At 49.9% G+C, this 18986-nt stretch overlaps 7 protein-coding genes across 7 annotated transcripts; 4 read left to right on the plus strand and 3 right to left on the minus strand.

Annotated features, from left to right (window-relative positions):
• Positions 1-2623: 2623 nt before the first annotated feature.
• On the plus strand, positions 2624-5081 carry HOO65_020797 (Copper amine oxidase 1; the record flags this gene model as incomplete). Its single annotated transcript, XM_071006485.1, has 3 exons — positions 2624-2938; positions 3160-4823; positions 4907-5081. The coding sequence occupies 3 exons, from the start codon at positions 2624-2626 to the stop codon at positions 5079-5081; spliced, it is 2154 nt and encodes a 717-aa protein (XP_070861435.1).
• Positions 5082-5373: 292 nt separating this feature from the next.
• HOO65_020798 (Nicotinate-nucleotide pyrophosphorylase carboxylating) lies at positions 5374-6400 on the minus strand (the record flags this gene model as incomplete). The annotated part of the gene is made up of 2 exons (XM_071006928.1): positions 5374-5510; positions 5560-6400. The coding sequence occupies 2 exons, from the start codon at positions 6398-6400 to the stop codon at positions 5374-5376; spliced, it is 978 nt and encodes a 325-aa protein (XP_070861436.1).
• Positions 6401-6902: 502 nt separating this feature from the next.
• Positions 6903-8696, minus strand: HOO65_020799 (uncharacterized protein; the record flags this gene model as incomplete). Its single annotated transcript, XM_071000161.1, has 1 exon — positions 6903-8696. One exon carries the CDS (start codon positions 8694-8696, stop codon positions 6903-6905), a length of 1794 nt encoding a protein of 597 aa, XP_070861437.1.
• A 712-nt stretch (positions 8697-9408) lies between these two features.
• On the plus strand, positions 9409-10485 carry HOO65_020800 (uncharacterized protein; the record flags this gene model as incomplete). The annotated part of the gene is made up of 1 exon (XM_071000162.1): positions 9409-10485. The coding sequence occupies one exon, from the start codon at positions 9409-9411 to the stop codon at positions 10483-10485; it is 1077 nt and encodes a 358-aa protein (XP_070861438.1).
• Positions 10486-11709: 1224 nt separating this feature from the next.
• Positions 11710-14389, minus strand: HOO65_020801 (uncharacterized protein; the record flags this gene model as incomplete). Its single annotated transcript, XM_071006453.1, has 2 exons — positions 11710-12948; positions 13031-14389. The coding sequence occupies 2 exons, from the start codon at positions 14387-14389 to the stop codon at positions 11710-11712; spliced, it is 2598 nt and encodes an 865-aa protein (XP_070861439.1).
• A 1501-nt stretch (positions 14390-15890) lies between these two features.
• On the plus strand, positions 15891-16420 carry HOO65_020802 (Protein MGR2; the record flags this gene model as incomplete). Its single annotated transcript, XM_071007083.1, has 4 exons — positions 15891-15912; positions 15987-16016; positions 16093-16183; positions 16285-16420. 4 exons carry the CDS (start codon positions 15891-15893, stop codon positions 16418-16420), a joined length of 279 nt encoding a protein of 92 aa, XP_070861440.1.
• Positions 16421-17396: 976 nt separating this feature from the next.
• Positions 17397-18856, plus strand: HOO65_020803 (NAD-dependent protein deacetylase hst2-1; the record flags this gene model as incomplete). Its single annotated transcript, XM_071006749.1, has 2 exons — positions 17397-17550; positions 17610-18856. 2 exons carry the CDS (start codon positions 17397-17399, stop codon positions 18854-18856), a joined length of 1401 nt encoding a protein of 466 aa, XP_070861441.1.
• Positions 18857-18986: the final 130 nt, after the last annotated feature.

The raw sequence follows: 18986 nt of genomic DNA on the forward strand, positions 1-18986 counted from the left end.
ACCGCCTGACAGCGCGCAATAGAAACAAAGCAGCCATTAAAAACGGAAGCCGACGCCATACATAGAGAATGCCACCAAGAGATTGGGCCAGCCTCATGTTGCATTTACACTGGAGGCTTGTCTTGTTCAACCATCTTCTTCCTCTCTTCTCCTATCTGTCTGCATGCATGTTGCCCAGATCACGATGCGGTCACGAACCGTACATGGAACAAATCTAAAAGGAGGCACAGAAAGGCAGAAGAAAAACGGCTTGCCTGCTTTGCCGTTGTGCTCTGGCTAACACCAATATCGCCCATCTCCTATAACCAAGGCTGCGGAGATCCCTAGCTTAAAATTGCACAATTGCAATTATCATTACAACGCCTGTTCTATTGCCCTGCAATATTGTCTATCACCATCAGCTCTTGTCGATAAAAGCATGGGTGATGAGGAAAGAAGGGGGTTTGAAGACAGGGGCGCATGGGCCGGCTATGGGCCTTAGACTACCTGACAGGACAAAGCCTGGCTGAGACGGGCTTCATTCTTAGCGTTGTAGACACTCCCTTATAGCAGCTTGGTCTTTTCTATTACGCCCCTCTTTTTTCTCTCGCCGCTACACTGGACAGTCCCATCTAGCCAAGCCACATTGTGTTCGTCTGTCTTCCCTATTTTAACCCACACGCGCTCTCCTCCTCAAACACAGACACAATCAAAACACAAACACACACAGCCCGCCACTTTGCTCGCCTTAGCATTCAAGTTACTGACTAAAGAATGTAAGTGTAGGGGTATCTCCGATGATCTGCACTGCACATTGCAACATGCGTACATGCTCCTGTATTTTGCGCAAACACTTAATATACTGATATTTCTATATAGCCAGCGACAGGTACTCATAATCAGGTAGAGCTAGCCCCAGTGATGCCGCTCTGAAATTTGTTCTCTCTTCGCCTCCCCTCTCGAAATTAGCAATAAATCATATCATATATCAAGCCTCCTTGCCCATGCACTAAGAAAATCCCCGGAGAATATAACTGAGGGGTACACTGGTAGTCAAATTTCACTGCAAAAGCAGAGGTGGAGAGAGGCACAGTGGTAGCAAAGACAAAGGCGAGCTTTGACGTGAAACAACGAACGGATGGCGCATTCTGAAAACCAAGGTGAAACGTCAACTTGAAAATATAAAATATCCGGAAGAAGGGATAGAAAAGGGCTTCCTTTTTTTTTTTTTTTATCTCCATCACTGACCGGGTTTGGTTAACCCTAAATATAAAACAAGACACACGAATATTTGTGTAACTCTCCTTCAAAGTGAGTGCAGAAAACCACTAAAAAAATTGCTCTCACCAACCGAAGTCGAATCGGTGACCTTTCGATGGCAAATCTTTCAAATTACAGTCGAACGTGATAACCAGCTACACCATGGTGAGTTTCGACAGTGGTTGACCACTGCGCATGGTTGCTCGCAGAATCCGAGCGTTATCAGTATTTAAAAAGGGTGTCGAAATATTTTTTGTCAGCTGCTCTGGTAATTCCTTTTTACGGTCCTCGAAAGAGCTCCGGACTCCCAAAGTGGGGCCGCAGATAGTCCCTAGAGTATAAATTGAAATTCATCATCGGTAATTCCTTTTTCCGCCCAGCTAGTTACACAGGCATATTATTAAATGCACAAGGGGGTCTTTGCCCCTCAATGCTCCTCATTGTTCCTTTTGCTCCTCATTGTTCAGCTTTGTCGGATGGACCTGCTACATATAGCAGCTCTACACGCTAGCGAGTAAGCGCTAATGCTTGCCTTGATGTGCTGCTACGACCGCTTTGTTACGGATGCTCTCAAGTTGGTTCACGAAATGGCACTATATGTGCATATTGGCGAGGTGTTTTGCCTGCATGTGTATATGGGGGAGGGGGGTATTGTGTGGATAAGGAACTTAAGCCATGCCAAGCCTGGTCCAGGAAAGGCCAGGTCAAGAAAGAAAGGGTATAATATACGAGTTATCTTCATTTCATTCTTTCCCTCCTTGGTCGATGCCGAGATCGCAGGATAAGCCCGAGGCCAAAAGCCTGCTTTGTCTTTGGCTTTGGGTGGGTTGCTTCTCTTGGTACCAGGCAAGTGTCTGGTTTGTTGATCGGATGGAATGTATGCTTGCTCACGTATTGTTTACCAACCAACACTGCGCCAGTTGCTTATTAGAACCAACAGCAGATGGCAATAAAGGAAGCCTTGGAGCTTATCAGTCCAAGGAGGAGGTCTCGCTGTGCACCCGTTTATGCTCTCCCCCCCCCTTTACCTCTTTCCCCCCTCTGACCTTGTAGACTCTCAGCTTCGTTGGCTTCTTCCTTCCCAAGCTCTTTCCCAGCTTTCATTATTTGCTTTTGCCCAGCTGGACTTGGATTATGCCATTTGTGGGCTTCCTCCCTCGTCCTGGAGGCCCACATCATATTGCTTCTTGTGGTTGTTGGCCTGTTGGTATATATGCCAGACTCAAGCCACTTCCTATCTGCACTACACGCCAAAGAGCGCCCTTTAAGGTCAGGGCAACGCAGTATTACTTGATATCACCTGGCATCTTCTCTCCCATTTTTATATTATCGTTTTGTCCTCCCCCTACCTCTTCGTTTTTGCTTATTTGTTACTGTGCCCATCATGCACCCGCCCGCTTCTCACCGCCATCCGCTCTCCCCGCTACAGCCCGCCGACTTCTCCATAGCCCGATCTGTCGTCACAGCTGCCCGTGGCCCCCACGTGTTGCTTTATTTCCGCGAGATTTTCCTTCAAGAACCCCTCAAAAATGAACTTATTCCGTATCTTATTGCTGAGCATTCCGGAAAGCTAGCTTCTGATCTTGATGCCGTTCGCCCGCCACGGCGTGCCAAAGTCCAGTATGACGTCATCAGCGGCCACTCCCACCAGTACACCCAGAGCATCGTCGATCTGGATTCTGTCGAGGAGGTGCAGGTTGTGCGTGCCAAGCCCCACCAACAGCCATCGTTTACACTGCAAGTCCACTGAAGCCACCACTAACACGTCCGGGCAACCCAGCAAGTAACCTAGGGTTTGCAGCCTTCTACAGTGAACTTGGTACTGACAATCAACGCGTATTTTCCCCCCCGCCCCCCCCATTGTGTAGTGAGGAATACAAGGCCTTTGAAAACGCCTGCTTTGCTTCTTCTTTGTTCCAGGCTGCTGTCGATGAGTTCCTTATCCCGGACTACTTCACCCTCAAGATCGATCCATGGCCATACGGCGGACCCGACGGCAGCGACGAGTTGCTGCTACCTCGTTACATGCAAGGCTTGGTATACGCACAGGACACTCGTTCTGGAAACCCCGACTCGAACCACTACTCGTATCCTGTGCCGCTAATTCCCGTAGTCGATTGGACTACTCGTACTATCGTGCGGATTGATCGACTTTCGCTTGACCCTTCCCGCCACGGTTGGATCAGTAACCCAAGCAGCCATACTGAGAAGATTGCTATGTTCACCAACGCCTCACCTGCTGAATATGTGCCCGAGCTTTTACCTGAGAATATTCCGCTACGCACCGATATGAAGCCTATTGAAATTACACAGTCCGAAGGCACGTCATTCCGTGTCACAACTGATGGGCTTGTCACATGGCAGAAGTGGCGTTTTCGCGTCTCCTTTACGCCACGTGAGGGTGCTGTGTTACATGATGTGGTCTACGATGGTCGGCCGATAATCTACCGTTTGAGTTTCAGCGAGATGACTGTACCATATGGAGATCCACGGGAACCATACCACCGCAAACAGGCCTTTGATTTTGGCGATGGTGGAATTGGCCGTGCTGCCAACAATCTACGCCTGGGATGTGATTGCGTTGGTGCTATTCACTACATATCAGCACTGCTGGCCACAGCTGACGGTCGTTCTGCCGAAAGTCGTAATGTTGTATGCCTGCATGAGCAGGACAGTGGCGTAGGCTGGAAGCATTCCAATTTCTGGACTGGCCGACCTATAGTCACGAGGTTGCGTGAGTTTGTTGTGCAGTTTATTATCACCCTAGCCAACTACGAATACGTTTTTGCCTACAAATTAGACGTGACTGGGAATATTGGCGTCGAAGTGCGTGCCACTGGCATTGTCAGCATTGCGCCAATTAGTCCTGACGTTGTAACTACCACATATGGTGCCATTGTAGCACCCGGTGCCTTGGCTCAGAACCACCAGCATATTTTTGCCGTGAGAATCGACCCAGTAATTGACTCATACACTTCGGGCCATACGCGTATAGTTGTTGAGGAGACTCATACTGATCCCATCGGGGTAGGCCTCAATATACACGGCAATGGCTTTTCTACACGACGCCGTGTGGTCACACGTGCAGAGGCTCTAGATGCTGCACCAGAACATAACCGCATCATCCGACTGGAAAATAGGTTTGTCCAAAACAGCGTTTCGGGCCGCAATGTCGGATACAAGTTCATGCCACTACCTACGCAGCTATTGCTTGCACACCCAGAGAGCCGGCAAGCTAAACGCGCCCAATTCGCGACGCATCATGTTTGGGTTACAGGGCATCGTGATGGCGAGCTGTGGGCTGCTGGAGAGTATACCAACATGAGTGAGACAGAGACAGGAGGTGTGAGGGACATGGTGGATCGTGGTGACTGGTTTGTCGAAGATCAGGAAATGTTGCGGGAAAGTGTGAACGGGGCGAGGTCATTGATAGCGGTAGAAGAGAAACCGCGCGGTGCTGGTGATGAAAGAAACCCGTTTGGTTTGACACCGCAAGACCAGGCGAGTCCATGTCTAAGCTCACCTGTGGTTTGGAGCGTCTTTGGCTTGACGCATCTGCCTCGCATGGAAGATTGGCCAGTGATGTAAGAAGATTTGATTTGACCCAGTCTGAAGCGGTCTGTTTCCTTGGTTCTGTATACTTACTGACATTGACTGCGAAAATTAGGCCGACAGAGATCCACTCATTCCAGTTTCGTCCAGCAGATTTCTTCACATACAACCCGGCGCTGGATGTCCCACCTGTGCCTAGCGCAACTAGTGTTCTTGTGCCTGCAGTCATTGAGACGCAAGAAAAGATAGGAAAGACACGGGCAGCTGAGCGAAACGGTTGCTGTAAGTAGATTGAGGATAGTTTAGGTGGATACTAAACACGGGCACAGAGAAGGGAAGAGGATGTGGGAATAGAAACTCTAAACCTAGAAGACAGACAGATAGACAAATGGACGAGTGGACTTGATAGAAACGAAACAACACGGCAAACAATAAAGTTACGAGAAAAGATTTGCTGTTAATAAACTTGTTGGTGTGTGCTCAGTTTCAAGAAAAAACACAACGTAGACAAAGACAAGCCCTGAGACTAGGATGTAAGCGTTGGAGCGGGGGAAGAGTAGATGGCCAAATTTAGCTTGCTGCTTATTCTTTTGATGGTGGGTTGATCTTGAGCGAAACATCCACGTGTGGGACGCCCTGGTGAATAGCGCTGGTTGAGATGACGTCGATGTCTAGAGGAGAGGAGGAGAAAGGGAAAGAAGAATTAGTCTCGTATCTGTCTGTGCGGTTCAACTATGGCTTGTGGCCGAATAAAATCAACCGACTTACCTTCGCAAACGTAGAGCTCAGCATTGTCTAACGTCAAGCCACCCGAAACCTCGAGCAAGAAGTGCTTCTTGCCGGCCCACCGCTGCTTTAAGCTCCGTGCCGCCACCTTAACACCGTCGCCTGTAAAGTTGTCTAGCATAACCACGTCAGCACCGGCTTCAATGGCCTCGTCGGCCTCGGCCTCACTCTGCACCTCGACCTCAACCTTAACACTGAAGCCAGCCACACTCTTGGCCGCAGCGACTGCATCGGAAATGCTACCCTTGCTCCACACATGGTTGTCCTTGAGCATGACCATGCTGCTGAGATCCATGCGGTGCGCATCGGCTCCGCCAACTAGCATGCCGTACTTCTCGACAAGTCGGAAGCCTGGTGTGGTCTTGCGCGTACCTGCCAGTCGGCCACGGAAGCCAGCTGCGGCAACTACTAGTGCCATTTGCCGGCTGGCGGCAGCGACGCCTGAGCAGCGAGCAAGGATGTTGAGGGCCACGCGCTCGCCGAGGAGAATGCCGCGGGCGGGGCCTGTGACTGTGGCTAGCCGCATCTTCCCGCCAAGGGCTTGAGCAGCCTCACTGTGAGTGGCAATATGCGCGCCTTCAGCCACGTGCCACTCAATGGTGCAGCCACACTGTGCAAATACCTCGTTGACAAACGGCACTCCAGCTACGATGCCCGCCGACTTGCCCCATAGCGTCGCTGTGCGTGGAACTGTGCCTACTACAAAGCCGCCGTAATCGAAGGATGGAGTGTCCTCAGCCAGCCATGCTGTTATTTGCGTCTTCCAGCTGGCTGGGAGCAGGTGTTCCAGCGTGCCGTGCTCGAGGGGCATGTCAAGGGCCATGACGGGGAGATCTAGAGGCATTTAAGTGGGAGAGGTGGAGAGGAGCGAAAAGCGAGCGAGGGAGGGAGGCCGCAAATTATAAGCACAGGCGGTAAAAGTGAGCAAGCCAAAGAACTAGAAAAAGCTGCTTTGAATTGTCGAGGATGTCTTTTAATGCGTGCCACCAGATGCAGGTCGATCAGCTCAAGATCCTTGCAAGAAAGGCCTGCTGCGGAACGAAACGCAATAGGATCTATAGTGACAAAGCGGGGGAGGGGAACCTTATGTATGTGTGCAGTTGGCAGGATTTTCACCAACAGCTGTCAGCCGAGGTTACACTAGCAGTCGTGATCAAGGGTCTCAAAATTATTAGGGTTAAATGAGCCCCAACGCCAGCTTGTTGATTATTGTTTGCCCGTCTATGTTATTTGACCTAGAACTATTTGGTCGACAACCAACAACTATTCAATATCCTATTGTATCCCGTCCGACAATGCCCGATCCTGTTTCATCCTATCATATCCTAGCCGCTGTAAATCATGTCCACTATCCAAAAGCATAAAAACACTATTGCAATGGCTCCAAATAGTAGACCCGTGGTGCTAGGCTCCCATGTGTTGAGCTCCCCCTTGCGTGTTTGCTCATCCACCAGCAGTGGGAATCTCTCTGGTTCCTCGATAGGGGATTTGGCGTGAGGCTTTTTGCAGGCCCGGGTGCCGTGTCTCGCAGTGGGATTTAGCACGAAGCGCGACTCAGACTCTTCGCCTCCATTCCCGGACACTAGGACACTCGCACGATCTTTCATTTTCTTGCGTGCCTTCTTGCGCCGCTCGCCAGGTGACTTGTACGGCGTTGGGTCATATGCCTTTTTGGGCGAGAAAGACGGCGGTGCCGCAAGTTCTAGCCAGCTCGGAGGAAGCTTGGACCTCTTTGGGCTGCGTCTTTGCGGTGATGTGATTATGCGACTGGAGCGCGTAGATCGTGACGGACGCTTGGAGCTAGCTGAGGCACTGGGGGGGCACCTTGATAGAGTGACCTCGAGCTCTGTTAGGCGGCGAGAGAGCTCGAGAGGGGGCAATTGTGTAGTGTTGGCTTGAGGGCTGGTCATAGGACTGATATCAAGGCTTATTTCGGGGCTAGCATCGGACTTGCAGCAGGCAGATGTGCAGACAGTGCCATTCTCAGGAAGGTCGGGGAACACAAATCCAGAGTCGTCATAGGAAGGAAACGGCTCCATGTCTACTTCCTGCGGCTGATCAGAGGCGATAGAGAGGAGATCGTCGGGGATGCTGGTCCCAGGAGAAGGAATTGAGAACAGCGTGTCGGCTATAGATTCGGATTCTGTCTCGTCAAAGTTGGAATTTGAAGAGAGTTTGCGTGGTGGATTGGCAAGCATGCTGTTGCTGTGGTTGCTGCCTTTGTGTGTAGTAGAAGGATCGTCAAAACCAAGCGATTTAACAAGTAAATGTAAGCCTCTGGCTGTCAGGGACCTGTGTGATTTGACTGTAGGCTCTAGTGAGAGGAGGAGTCTTGAAGCTGGGGGGTGGGAAATATCCCGAGATGTCGCCCCTGTTGAGCTTGGTGGGGTCAAGTTTGCCTTTTTCATCCGAGGCCTGGCCATGGTGGTGTTTTGACGATCGCCAGAGTAACCACCACCAGCATCGTCACCACCGCCAACACCGCCGCAGCTGCCTCTGCTACTGCCACCACCACCACCACCACCACTACCGCCGCCTTTGTGAGCACTGGATTGGACAATGCGAAGAATTTTGACTGGCTTCTTTTTGACACACCAGACAAGACCATTGCCACACGAAAATGTAAAGACGCCTTTTCTAGTGGCCGACAAAGGAACCCAGTTAAGATATATGCCATCGGAAGGACGCACCCATGGCATATCCGCTGCGTCCTGACCGGCCATGTGCCTGAGCTCCCACCGCAAATGAGGCCACAGAAAGACAGGCTTGAGTTCTGGAAGAGGAGGAATGTCCACACCCCAAGCCTCGGCGCGATCAATCTGCGAGACAGGCTTTAGTATCGGGCCGTGGATGCCGATTTCCGGCTGTGACCCATCGCTCGAGCCTGATGACGGACGCCTGATGATGAACTTGCAACCAAACAGCAGCCGGCGAGACCCTAGAAGTGGGGGCTCAGTGGGAGGAGGCGCGATCCGTGGCCGAGTCCATGAGCGTATACGGGCAGGGCCAGAACCATGGACTGAAGGCGGGTGTAGAGAGACAGGCGGGTGGGCAACAACTGAGGCAAGAACATGATGTGTAGAAGCTGACCGAGAAGAGGGCTGGGGTTGCATGCTCATATTAACCAGAACTAACAAGAGACAACAGAGTTTCACTTCACGTAGAAAATGGATAGAGATAGAAATACTGAAGAGTCTTCATGTTTGTCCGGCAACAAACATGGACCAGCACAACTTAAAACCAGCAATAGAGAGAAGAAAGACTGATGGGAAGAAAGACTATAAGAAAAAAGCTGCTACAAACTAAAAAAAGAAGGACGGATACTTTCGGGGGAGGAGGGGGGGGAGAAGGGGTGGTGATAGACGGCGCTCACCCGGTCTGTGGTAGCAGGCAGAAAGTGGGAAGAAAAAGACGAAACAGAATAGGAACAGAAGCAAGACTGAAGGTAGTGGAAAAGTTTGTTCCACGATGCTTGTTGTTGACGCAGGAACGCGCACTGTGAGCTGGAAGGTGCGCGTAAACATGTTGTTTTGGAGAGATAGAGACGCCTGGCAAAGCAGTTAGTTGCCTCATTTGCGGCGTGGGTACAACCGCAAAAACATCAGGCAGAGTCTTTCAAAACGGCCTATCGCCGTGTATCGCAAAATGATAGAGCAAAACAGGCCTTGATGTTGATGTTGTTGACATCTGCTAGCGCTAGGCAAGCAGCGAGAGTCAGCAGCAGAAAAGAGAGACAGAAAAAGAAATAATAGATAGATACACCAGTTGTATCCTAGATCACTTCTCTATCGCATATCGTATTCAGCACATCCTCCGTTTCCCCCCAAAAAAATGTCCTCTCATCAGCACCCCATTTTGCCGCCCTCGGCTCTTGAGCCATTGACTCCCGAAGAGCTTGCCGAAATGCGCACTTCCTCACAGCATATGCGACAGGTTCACGCAGCTCGCCGTCAACGACAACGCATTGCAGCCTCTAGTCGTGTGCTAACCGACCCAGACGAAGCCGACCGCCCTGCCTTGGAATTCAGCCAATCCATTTCCTATCTCCCACAACACCGGTCTTATTTCTTTGACGACTTGGGCTCTAGCTGCGGAGCTACAGCCAGTAGCCCAGCCCAGCAAAGGCCGGCAAGCTCACGTGCTGCTGTGCACTTTGCAGATACTACGCAATCGCGCACATTTGCCGCTGAGGCAACTCCTGCAACGCTAGCCCAAACGATGGCGCGCCGGGAGCCACTTCATGATGAGCCGCCGACGGCATCATCCGTACATACTGTCCATGCTGAGGCGCTAACACGTGCAAACGAGGATCGTGTTGCTCTGGAAGCACTACTGCGTTCGTTTGCACATTCACCGCCGCATGAGAACACGCCTAACACAGCAGAAGATAGCGGGAGTGTCTGGCGGCCACCACCATCACCTCAAGAAGAGAGAAGAGCACAGGAACCACCACTAGTGCCAGTGATATCGTGGTCTGATGGGCAGGTTGAACAGGTAGTGATGAGCAGTGAGGGCGAAAGTGACAAGGCAGAGAGCCCCTTTAGGGAAGACTCCAACGAAGAGAGCCAAGCTATAGAGGGTGAATCTACGGTCGTTACTGATATAGCCCCAGCTACTCACGACAAGCCGGCGATGCGCCGGAATACTACAGCTCCACAGGGCGTTATCGCTCCCGCTTTAGCTGAGGAGCAACCTATTGTCATTGATTCACAGGACCAGGAGCCAGCAGGAACAGGAGCCAGTGCACATTTCGAGCCTACAAGCTTTATTGAAGCAACGGGATTGGCTAGAGATTCGCATACAGATAACGGCGCGGAAATTCAGGACGGGACGAGTCGACAGCCCAGAAGGCGTCGTCGCTTTGCAAGGATATGGATGCGAGTGCAGCGAGTGTTTCGCCGAAACTGACAAGGGTAGAGAAAATAAGGAAGACTGAGGGGACGAGGTTCCTAGGGCGGTTGGTTGTGTGTATAAAATGTTGGATACATGCCACAAACGGTGCTCTTTTATTTGTCTACCTGGCTTAAGAGAGTGACAGTATGCCGCTGTAGAAGCACGAACCATGCATCCACTTGAAAATAACAAGAAACTAAGGCATCAAGACTGGAAAAGTGTGTTGTAGTGCGGGATGTCATATGTTCAGAGGATATAATAAGTGCACGTATAATTATGTACCAACATGGCAACTATGTTTGGGAGGCGAAGAAGACAAAGAGGAAATGGACACAAGAAAAAGAAGAGAGAGAGAGGGCACGAGCAAAAGGGGGATATCAAATAAGTAGTAAAACAAAGGAAACGTGGAAATAGCGAGCGGAGAGGGTGGTATGCAACAAAAAGAAAACAAAGATAAAAGATACACAAAGGCACGAAAGCGCGAGGATAGAATAAGGAACTGATAGGAAGCAGGGACATGTACTGGATTGTGATTTTTGACTCATGGCGTATGGCATGTGGGTAGATGCATATGCAAATGCACAGTATGGGTATAGATATGAATGTGTGACGATGTTAATGGTTAGGATGGCGATGGCGATGAACACGTTAAAGAAGAGAGGCAAGCAGATAGAAAGTGTGAAACAGAGAAATGGCTAGGGACAGAGCAAAAACAATATTAGCTAGTCTTGCTCTGCCCTCCATAGAATATGCCACGTATTTTGACGAAGAAATGACGGTAGAAACAACAAGATTCTCCGAAATAATAAAAAGTAAAAAAACGGAACAGGACAAAACAATGAGTCTAAGGTGAAAAAATAAGAACAAGAAAGTAAACAAGGAGAGAACCAGAGCCCTAAAGACCACATAAGAAAAAAAGCCCCATCGCCTCATCACGCAAACGCAGACATAGAAGCGGACGCGAATGGGCCTACCAAAGAGAAATATCGACACATGAAATAGAAGGGAAGAATAAAGAGCAAGTAAAGAGAAAGAAGACGAGAAAGGGGAGGTGAAAACGAGGGGAAAAATAACAAAGAAAAAGAAGAGAAAGGAAAAAGATCGCTTGCTGAGACAATACCAACCACGTCCTCCGACAGAGATGACATGAAAGACTAGCTATACTAAAGGTATACAATACCAATTATGTGCTGTGCATATATAGATAGACAATGCATCTCTCTCCACTATTGTAATACTTCACTGCTCAACGCGCGGTTGCGGCTGCCATCCGTTAATAAAGGCCATAACGCCAACGCCTAGAATGACCACACCGACAACCGATGCGTACGGCAGGCTCTTCGCCAGGGCCTGACCGCGGCTGTGTTGCTGTCGACTGCTCGTGGCAGACTTTCCGTCAGCACCCACAGTAGCCGAGGCCACGGCAGCCGAAGCAGAAGCAGCAGTAGCAAGCCGGGGCTTGTAAGTAGTAGAGTGCTTGTAAGTGGCGGCGGTCTGCTGGTTCTTGCGCACAAGAGGCTGAGAATCATCATCCTCAGACGATTCGTCTTCAGATGATGATGAATCAGCATGGGCTTGTGGTGTAGAGGCTAAGAGACTCTTAGTAACTCTCTTTGATAGAGAGCGAGAGGCAGATGCTTCGTCGGACGATGGGTCAGACGAGCTGGATTCAGATGAAGACGAGCTACGTGCACTGCGGGATCTGACACCATGGTGGCGGTGATGGTGGTGTTGGGAGCTCTTATTCCGATTACGTGCAGAGGATTCCTCGCGGATTCGTAGAACCATCTCGGCTAATGACTTTTGGGCAATCTCGCGCTCGGCCTCCGCCTTTTGCAGGCGTCTTTCCCACGTTTGAGATGTAGTTTCCATTTCCTTCCTGAGGGTCTCAATGAGTGCCTTAAGGGCCAAGTTGGCAGACTGCAGTTCTTGCACCTCAACCTTGGCTTCGTCATTTGCAGAGGCAGCAGCTTTAGCCTCAAAGGCTTGCCGTTCCTTATCGATGCCATTGATGTGGTTTGATGACATGGCCTCTTCTAATTTTTGATTCAAGTCCTCTGCGGCTTGTCGCGCCGAACGCTCACTGTGAAGGGTCTCTTCTAGCACTTTGAGTCGGACCTCTTGATCATTCAGCTTCTTCTTGTAGTTGTCAATCTCGGTCTGCATATAAAAGGCCTGGCCCGAGGGTTCCCGCGACGATGTGTGGTTACTGGACTGCGATTTTGACCGCTCTGAGGGACTCTTCTTCCAGGACGGAACATCCGTAGGTTTTTCAGGCAATGGCTGTTGAGGCGGAGGTGCTGGCGGATCAGAGAAGCGTGTCTTGGAGTCGGCACGGAAGGAGTGGTAGCCGTTGGTGAGAGGGGGCTTTGTGGGAGGGTCAGCAGGGGCTAGAAGGTCTTTGGTGATGAGGGTGTTGATAAACGTCTCGCTACGCTCAATATCATGATTTTGAAGGCGGGCGCCCCTAATTTCGTTCTAACGAAAGAGAGAAGGTGTTAGCCTGGGATAAACGAAAGAGGAATAAGCATGATGGAGGATTAATCTAAATAATACGTACCTGCAGTCGTTTTATTATATTCTCTGTTGTTATAGGAGTCAACATGAACGGGCGGGGATAAGCCATGGGTCCACCTACAGGCCCGTTTCCAGTCATGGAGCGGCCATTAGGGCCGAGAGCTGGATTGCTGCCGTTTCGAGGACGACCTTGGATAGCAGGACTACCGTTACCAGACATAAGGAGCGAAGCAGCAGGGTCGAGCTCATTGAAGGTAAAGTCCATGGAGTTGTTAAGCGAGCCAGGACCAGTACCAGCACCGGCAGGCCCGGCATGCTCAACCTTAGCCGAGACTTTGTGGTGGATGATGGTTTTGCCATCTTCGCCGATGATGTCAATCCCTAACTCAAGATGGTCACCAGTCTTGATTTCGTGTGGGTCAGAGTCAAGGTTCTCAGCTGACAGGCGCACATTATTGACAAAGGTACCGTTGGACGACTTCACATCACGAATCCAAATCTTGCCAGAACGATCGGACCATATCTCAGCATGCTGCCTGGAGAGGACCTTGCTGTCAAAGTAGCCGTTAGTGGGTGTCGGGACAGTTTTTTGGTTTGTTTGACGACCGATCCGTAGCACGGCTGGACGCATAGGCACGTGGATGGTCTTTCGCTCGAAAGTGTTGTTGAGGGAGATGAGATAGAGCAGAACCTTGAGAGGTTCATTATCTTCAGAGGCAACAGCCGAGGCAGATTGAGACGTGGAGTTTGATGCAAGTTGTTGGGATTGGGCTTGGGCCTGGGCGGCCTGTTGGCCGTTAGTGTTGAGGGAGGGGGCAGTAGGCATTTGCTGCTGAGCGTGGAGAGTGGCCGTTTGGGCAGAGGTTGACTCTTGACTGGCAAGCGGCCTAGTAGCAATAGTATTATTAGTGCTAGGCTGCTCAACAGCAGGCTCTGAGCGAGCATGCAGCCAGATTTTCTTGTGGGGAGCGCGATGGGACAAAAGTTGATCGTGAGAGCTGGCAGCAGTTTGCGGCAGCTTTTTGAAAGCAGTATTTAGAGACAGCGACACAGGTTCCCCGGCAGACGAGGCCGGGGTTCCAGGCGAAGAACCGGTGGTTGCAACGGTTGTTGTGGATGAGGCCGAAGAGGCCGATGAAGTAGAGGAAATCGAGGAGGACGAATTAGATCGTTGGAGAGATTTTCGAGGAAACAAACGAAGCGGGTCCTCAGGCGGAGATGGAGAAGAAGCCAGGGGGGCGTCGGAATCGGGGGAGGATTCGGGTTTCATGACCACGGAGCTTTTAGCAGCAGAACCAGAGAGATTATTGGCGGACCATGGTTGATGATGTGATTGTTGCTGTGGTTGTTGCTGCTGGTTATTAAGCGGGGAGAAAGCAGGTGGTGCAGCCACGGCAGTCATCACGACAACGAATGAATGAAAATGTCGTGATGAGACACTTCGTGATGACGGCAACGAAGGCGGCTCTAAGGCAGCTCGAAGACGAAAAGATATGCAAGAGCGAATGAAAAAAAAATTTAAAGAGGGGGAAAGGAGGGGGGGCGACAGACAAGGCTGGGCAGATTGAGCGTCGATTGGGGGGAGGGATTGGCGCGTGTTGCGAAGATAGGGTCCAAGGAGAAGAAGCCAGCTGTTAGCCTTGTTGCTTGCTGGTATGAGTGTTGGATGTTATGCGTATGCGTGTGTATGCGTGAGTGCGTGGATGTAAAGTCGGGATGATATAGCTGTCTTTCTGTATGCAGTGATGCGATGCAGTGTAGAATGGTTTATAGGTTTTTTGTTGTGTATATCGCCGCGAAAGTTGGCCGTCAGAATCGAGGTGAAAAAAAAAAAAAAAAGAATTAAAAACCGAGTTTTATCATTCCTTTGATGATCTTAGAGTATAAAAGAGACATACAGAGATGGAAAGGGAGGGAATGACTAAAAAAAGAGAAGAAGAAATAATACAGGTCAAAAATCAAGATCAAAAAAAGCCAAACAATTGGCTGCTTGTTGATTGTGTTTTGCCGCTTGGGCAGCGAGAAAAGGTAGAGTAAATGAATTACAAATAAAAAGAAAGAATAAAAAAAAGGGGCCATGCTAATAAGTACATAGCATCACTAAACAAAACAAACAATGTGCTCTAGCCAACTAATCTAGTTAAATCCCCCGACAAAAAAAAGTCACCAATACATTGCAAAACAACACTAGAACAACCGTGAATCGCCTCCCTCAGCAAGCGCTGCCATGTGCATGTCTCCTTTTCTCCGCTTCAGTAGCATCAGCATCAAATCACTAGTATCTGCTGCTACTTTTTACTTCTATACACGTTATGAAACCCCCTCCATCATCTGATAATCTTGGCTTGCCGCCCCATGCTATACTTTTCCATGGTCCCTGCTTCCATGTGAGAGGTATACCTGGCTTCACCTTGCCTCTATAACGGAACGAACCTAATGGGCCATCTGCTGAGCACCCCAGAAACGCCCGACACCTTTGCTTATCCCACCCATCACACAAATTAGGGATGGCTCGTGCACCAACCAGGCTCAGGCTCATCCGACTAGTCACGTGATATAAAGCAATTATAGGGTCCAAACCAAACAAGGGTTTGTGCAGAGCACGAAAAAAAGCGTTTGGAGAACGGCTCACGATTTTCTTTGTCTTTTTCCTGTCCTAGTTCCCCACCGGTACCCGAAACCGAGACCGACAGCCCCGCATAATCTCAATATTCTTCGGACCTTTTAATCCCCCTCGAAATACTCTCATCATGCCCGCCCTCCCCTCGAATCACGGCCAGGTCGGCCCCTCCATCCAGGACAAGAGCATGTCTTTCCACACCAACTATCGCATAAACTGATTGCCTGATCCTCGCTCCTTGCCGGAACTGAACACTTGCGCTAACATCATAAAAACAGTGGTCATGGGTGCTATCACTGGTGGTAGTAAGCCTTTCCATTTTAACCATGTTATATTTATATCTGCAACATTGTACGAGTCGCTAACTGCTTACCCATAGGTGTCGGTGCTATCCTGGGGTTCCTTTACGGTATGCGCACTCGATTTGCAAAATCTTATTTACACTCGCAACACACACGTCACTCTAACACACACTTCCGTCTCAGGGACTCTACACATCTTCCGCTACGGAGCTGGTAGCTCTGGTATTATGCGCACACTGGGCCAGTACATGGCCGGATCTGGCGCCACTTTCGGGTAAGCGACACAAAAAAAGCGACTACAGAGGGGCATACACGAACAAAAATGCAAAAGAATTGCGACAAAAGGCTTTGCTGACACCACCACCACCACCACAGTTTCTTCATGTCTGTTGGTAGTGTCGTCCGCTCTGACACCCACACCTCTGAGTTGACTCAGGCTTATATGCGCGCTCAACGTCAGCCGTACCTTGTTGCGCGCCGTGCTTTCCATGAACAAGCACTCAAGCAGTAAGATTTGGTACCTAGACTACCTTCCCGGCCAGGCCCCCCAGAGAGGCTTCCTTCAAAAGGGTTGTAATCTTTTGCTTCGGGATGCATAATTGCTCAAAAAAGGCAGCTTCGCCAGATACCACACCCATATTTGTAAACATATTGTACTATACCTCTTATCATGAATTTCATATCGCGCGCTATGCTAAGCCTTATTTTATTTCTTTCAATCAATTTTTACTCTGTCTTGTATCTAGATTAGCCCGGGTCGATGACAATGGAAATGGGGCAGCTCTCACGACTTGTCAAGCTGTGACGCTGCTATTGCTTACATAGCTGGCTAGGGGGGCCGCTAGCGTGTTGCATTAAAGATACGAGGTATATATAGCGTATGTGTATAGGGATGGATACAGGTCGAACTCTAATAAGGGCGTATCTGCTAATGCTCGTACGTATCTGAGCCCGTGTCACATGCCCTGTGTAACTGTATGTACGCTGTGTAACGCCAAAACGTCCCAACAGAATCAGCCTGGGTGCTCAGCCAACGACGTGGTACATGGTCGAACCACATGAAGGTGACACTGAAAAGGGTCTCTTGTTACATAGCCACACATAATATCTTTGTTTTGTCATGTTACCCTTAATGTGTCTCGTATGTTGCTGTCTTTGCTGTCTTTTCTTTTGCTTTTATATTGATTGCTTCTTATCTAATCAGCAAAATTTCGGCCCCACTTCGCACCCCGCGCCGCTGACGTGCAACCTGCTTTTTTTGCGCCTCTATACTTTCGGCTTAACTTGACCCTTGGTGTTCTTCATCTCCGCATATGATATTTATGCTCTTGTATCTGCCGATAGAAATCTATTAATCACATCTTTGCCAGGTTTTCTTTTTCCCTGCTTTACACCTATCTACCACACAAGGCTTCTAATCGTCAAATAGATTTCCTGATCTATCTCTACTTTCATTAACCTATAATTCATATTAAATCCGGACTACCATGGGTCAGAATGAGTCGGCATCGTTGGGTCCCGATATAACCCCCTATAACCTATCGGCCCGAACACTTGACGCCGTGGCAGAATTCATTCTCCAGGGCAAGGCCAAAAAGATTGTCGTCTTAACCGGTGCTGGGATATCAACAGCTGCGGGCAGTATGCGAATTCCTCTCCGTTAGCGCCCTCCTTATATATCTACTAACTAGCTTGTATAGTTCCCGATTTCCGCTCTCCCGGTACTGGTCTCTACAATAATCTCAAGCGCCTCAACCTTCCGTACCCTGAAGCAGTCTTCGACATTGACTTCTTCCGCAAACATCCGGAGCCGTTCTACGTGCTTGCCAAGGAGCTTTACCCGGGGAAGTTTTATCCCACCATCTCACATGCCTTCATCACGCTACTAGCACGCAAGCAGCTGCTTAGTAAGCTTTTCACGCAAAACATCGATTGCCTCGAGCGGCGGGCAGGTGTGTCACCAGACATGATAGTTGAAGCCCACGGCAGCTTTGCCACACAGCGCTGCATCGAGTGCCGTTCTGATTTTGATGGAGCTATTATGCGTGAACACGTACAGGCCGGCCGTGTGGCTCGTTGCACAGCCCGAGGTTGTCACGGCTTGATCAAACCCGACATTGTGTTTTTCGGCGAGGGCCTGCCAATGGAGTTTACCTACAGTGCACACCTAGCACGTGAAGCCGACTTGCTGCTGGTTCTGGGGACTAGCCTCACGGTGTATCCATTTGCGGGTGCAGCGGATATGCCATCACGTGAGACCCCTCGTGTGCTATTTAATCGTGAGCAGGTTGGCAGCTTGGGTCAGAGACCAGATGATGTGTTGGAGCTTGGGCCGTGCGATCGCGGGGTTCGGCGGTTGGCGCGGCTATTAGGGTGGGAGGATGAGCTAGAGGTGTTGTGGAGGGATACAGTCGGCGAAAAGGAGGCGCTCAGACAGATGGGCGTACAAGATACTTGGGAGGAAGAGATTGGCGAGTTTGACGAAGATATTGTGGATAAGATGGCCCAGGGTTTAGGAAACTTGGAGTTGTCAGAAGAGGAGGATGGGCCAGTTGAGAATGACCGCCCTGGCTCGTTGAGTTACAAGAAGCTCTCGCAGGATGATAGGGACAAGAAAAGCAGGGACAAGATGGAAGACCCAGCTAGGCCTCTTGGTGCTGAAATTCCTCCTGGGGAAGTCTCTTCTAAGACTGAATCTGCACCGGTTTCGCCACCAGAAACACTGGATGTTGTGGATAATCAGGGCAAAGCGACTCTAGGCAGCCCAGGGAGGCCAGGGAGCTCAGAGAATCTTGTGGATGTGGTGAAAACGGAGAAGACTGAAGAGACTAAGAAAGTAGAGGTCTCACAAAGCGCGGAGATTAAGGACACGACTAGCACTGCAAAAGCAGACAGCACAGACAGCACAGACAGCCCATCCACAGAGAATACAGCTACTGCAGCGTAGACGGAGGACCTGTTCTTTTTTTTTTTTTTCCCTCTCATCATATCTACTACTAATAGACATCGTAACTATGAATACCTTAATCTTGCTAACCTACAACGGGAATATACAAGCTTTATATAATTAACCACAT

Source organism: Ceratocystis lukuohia (genome assembly GCF_044167205.1).
Source record: "Ceratocystis lukuohia strain C4212 chromosome Unknown Supercontig2_pilon, whole genome shotgun sequence".
NCBI lineage: Eukaryota > Fungi > Ascomycota > Sordariomycetes > Microascales > Ceratocystidaceae > Ceratocystis > Ceratocystis lukuohia.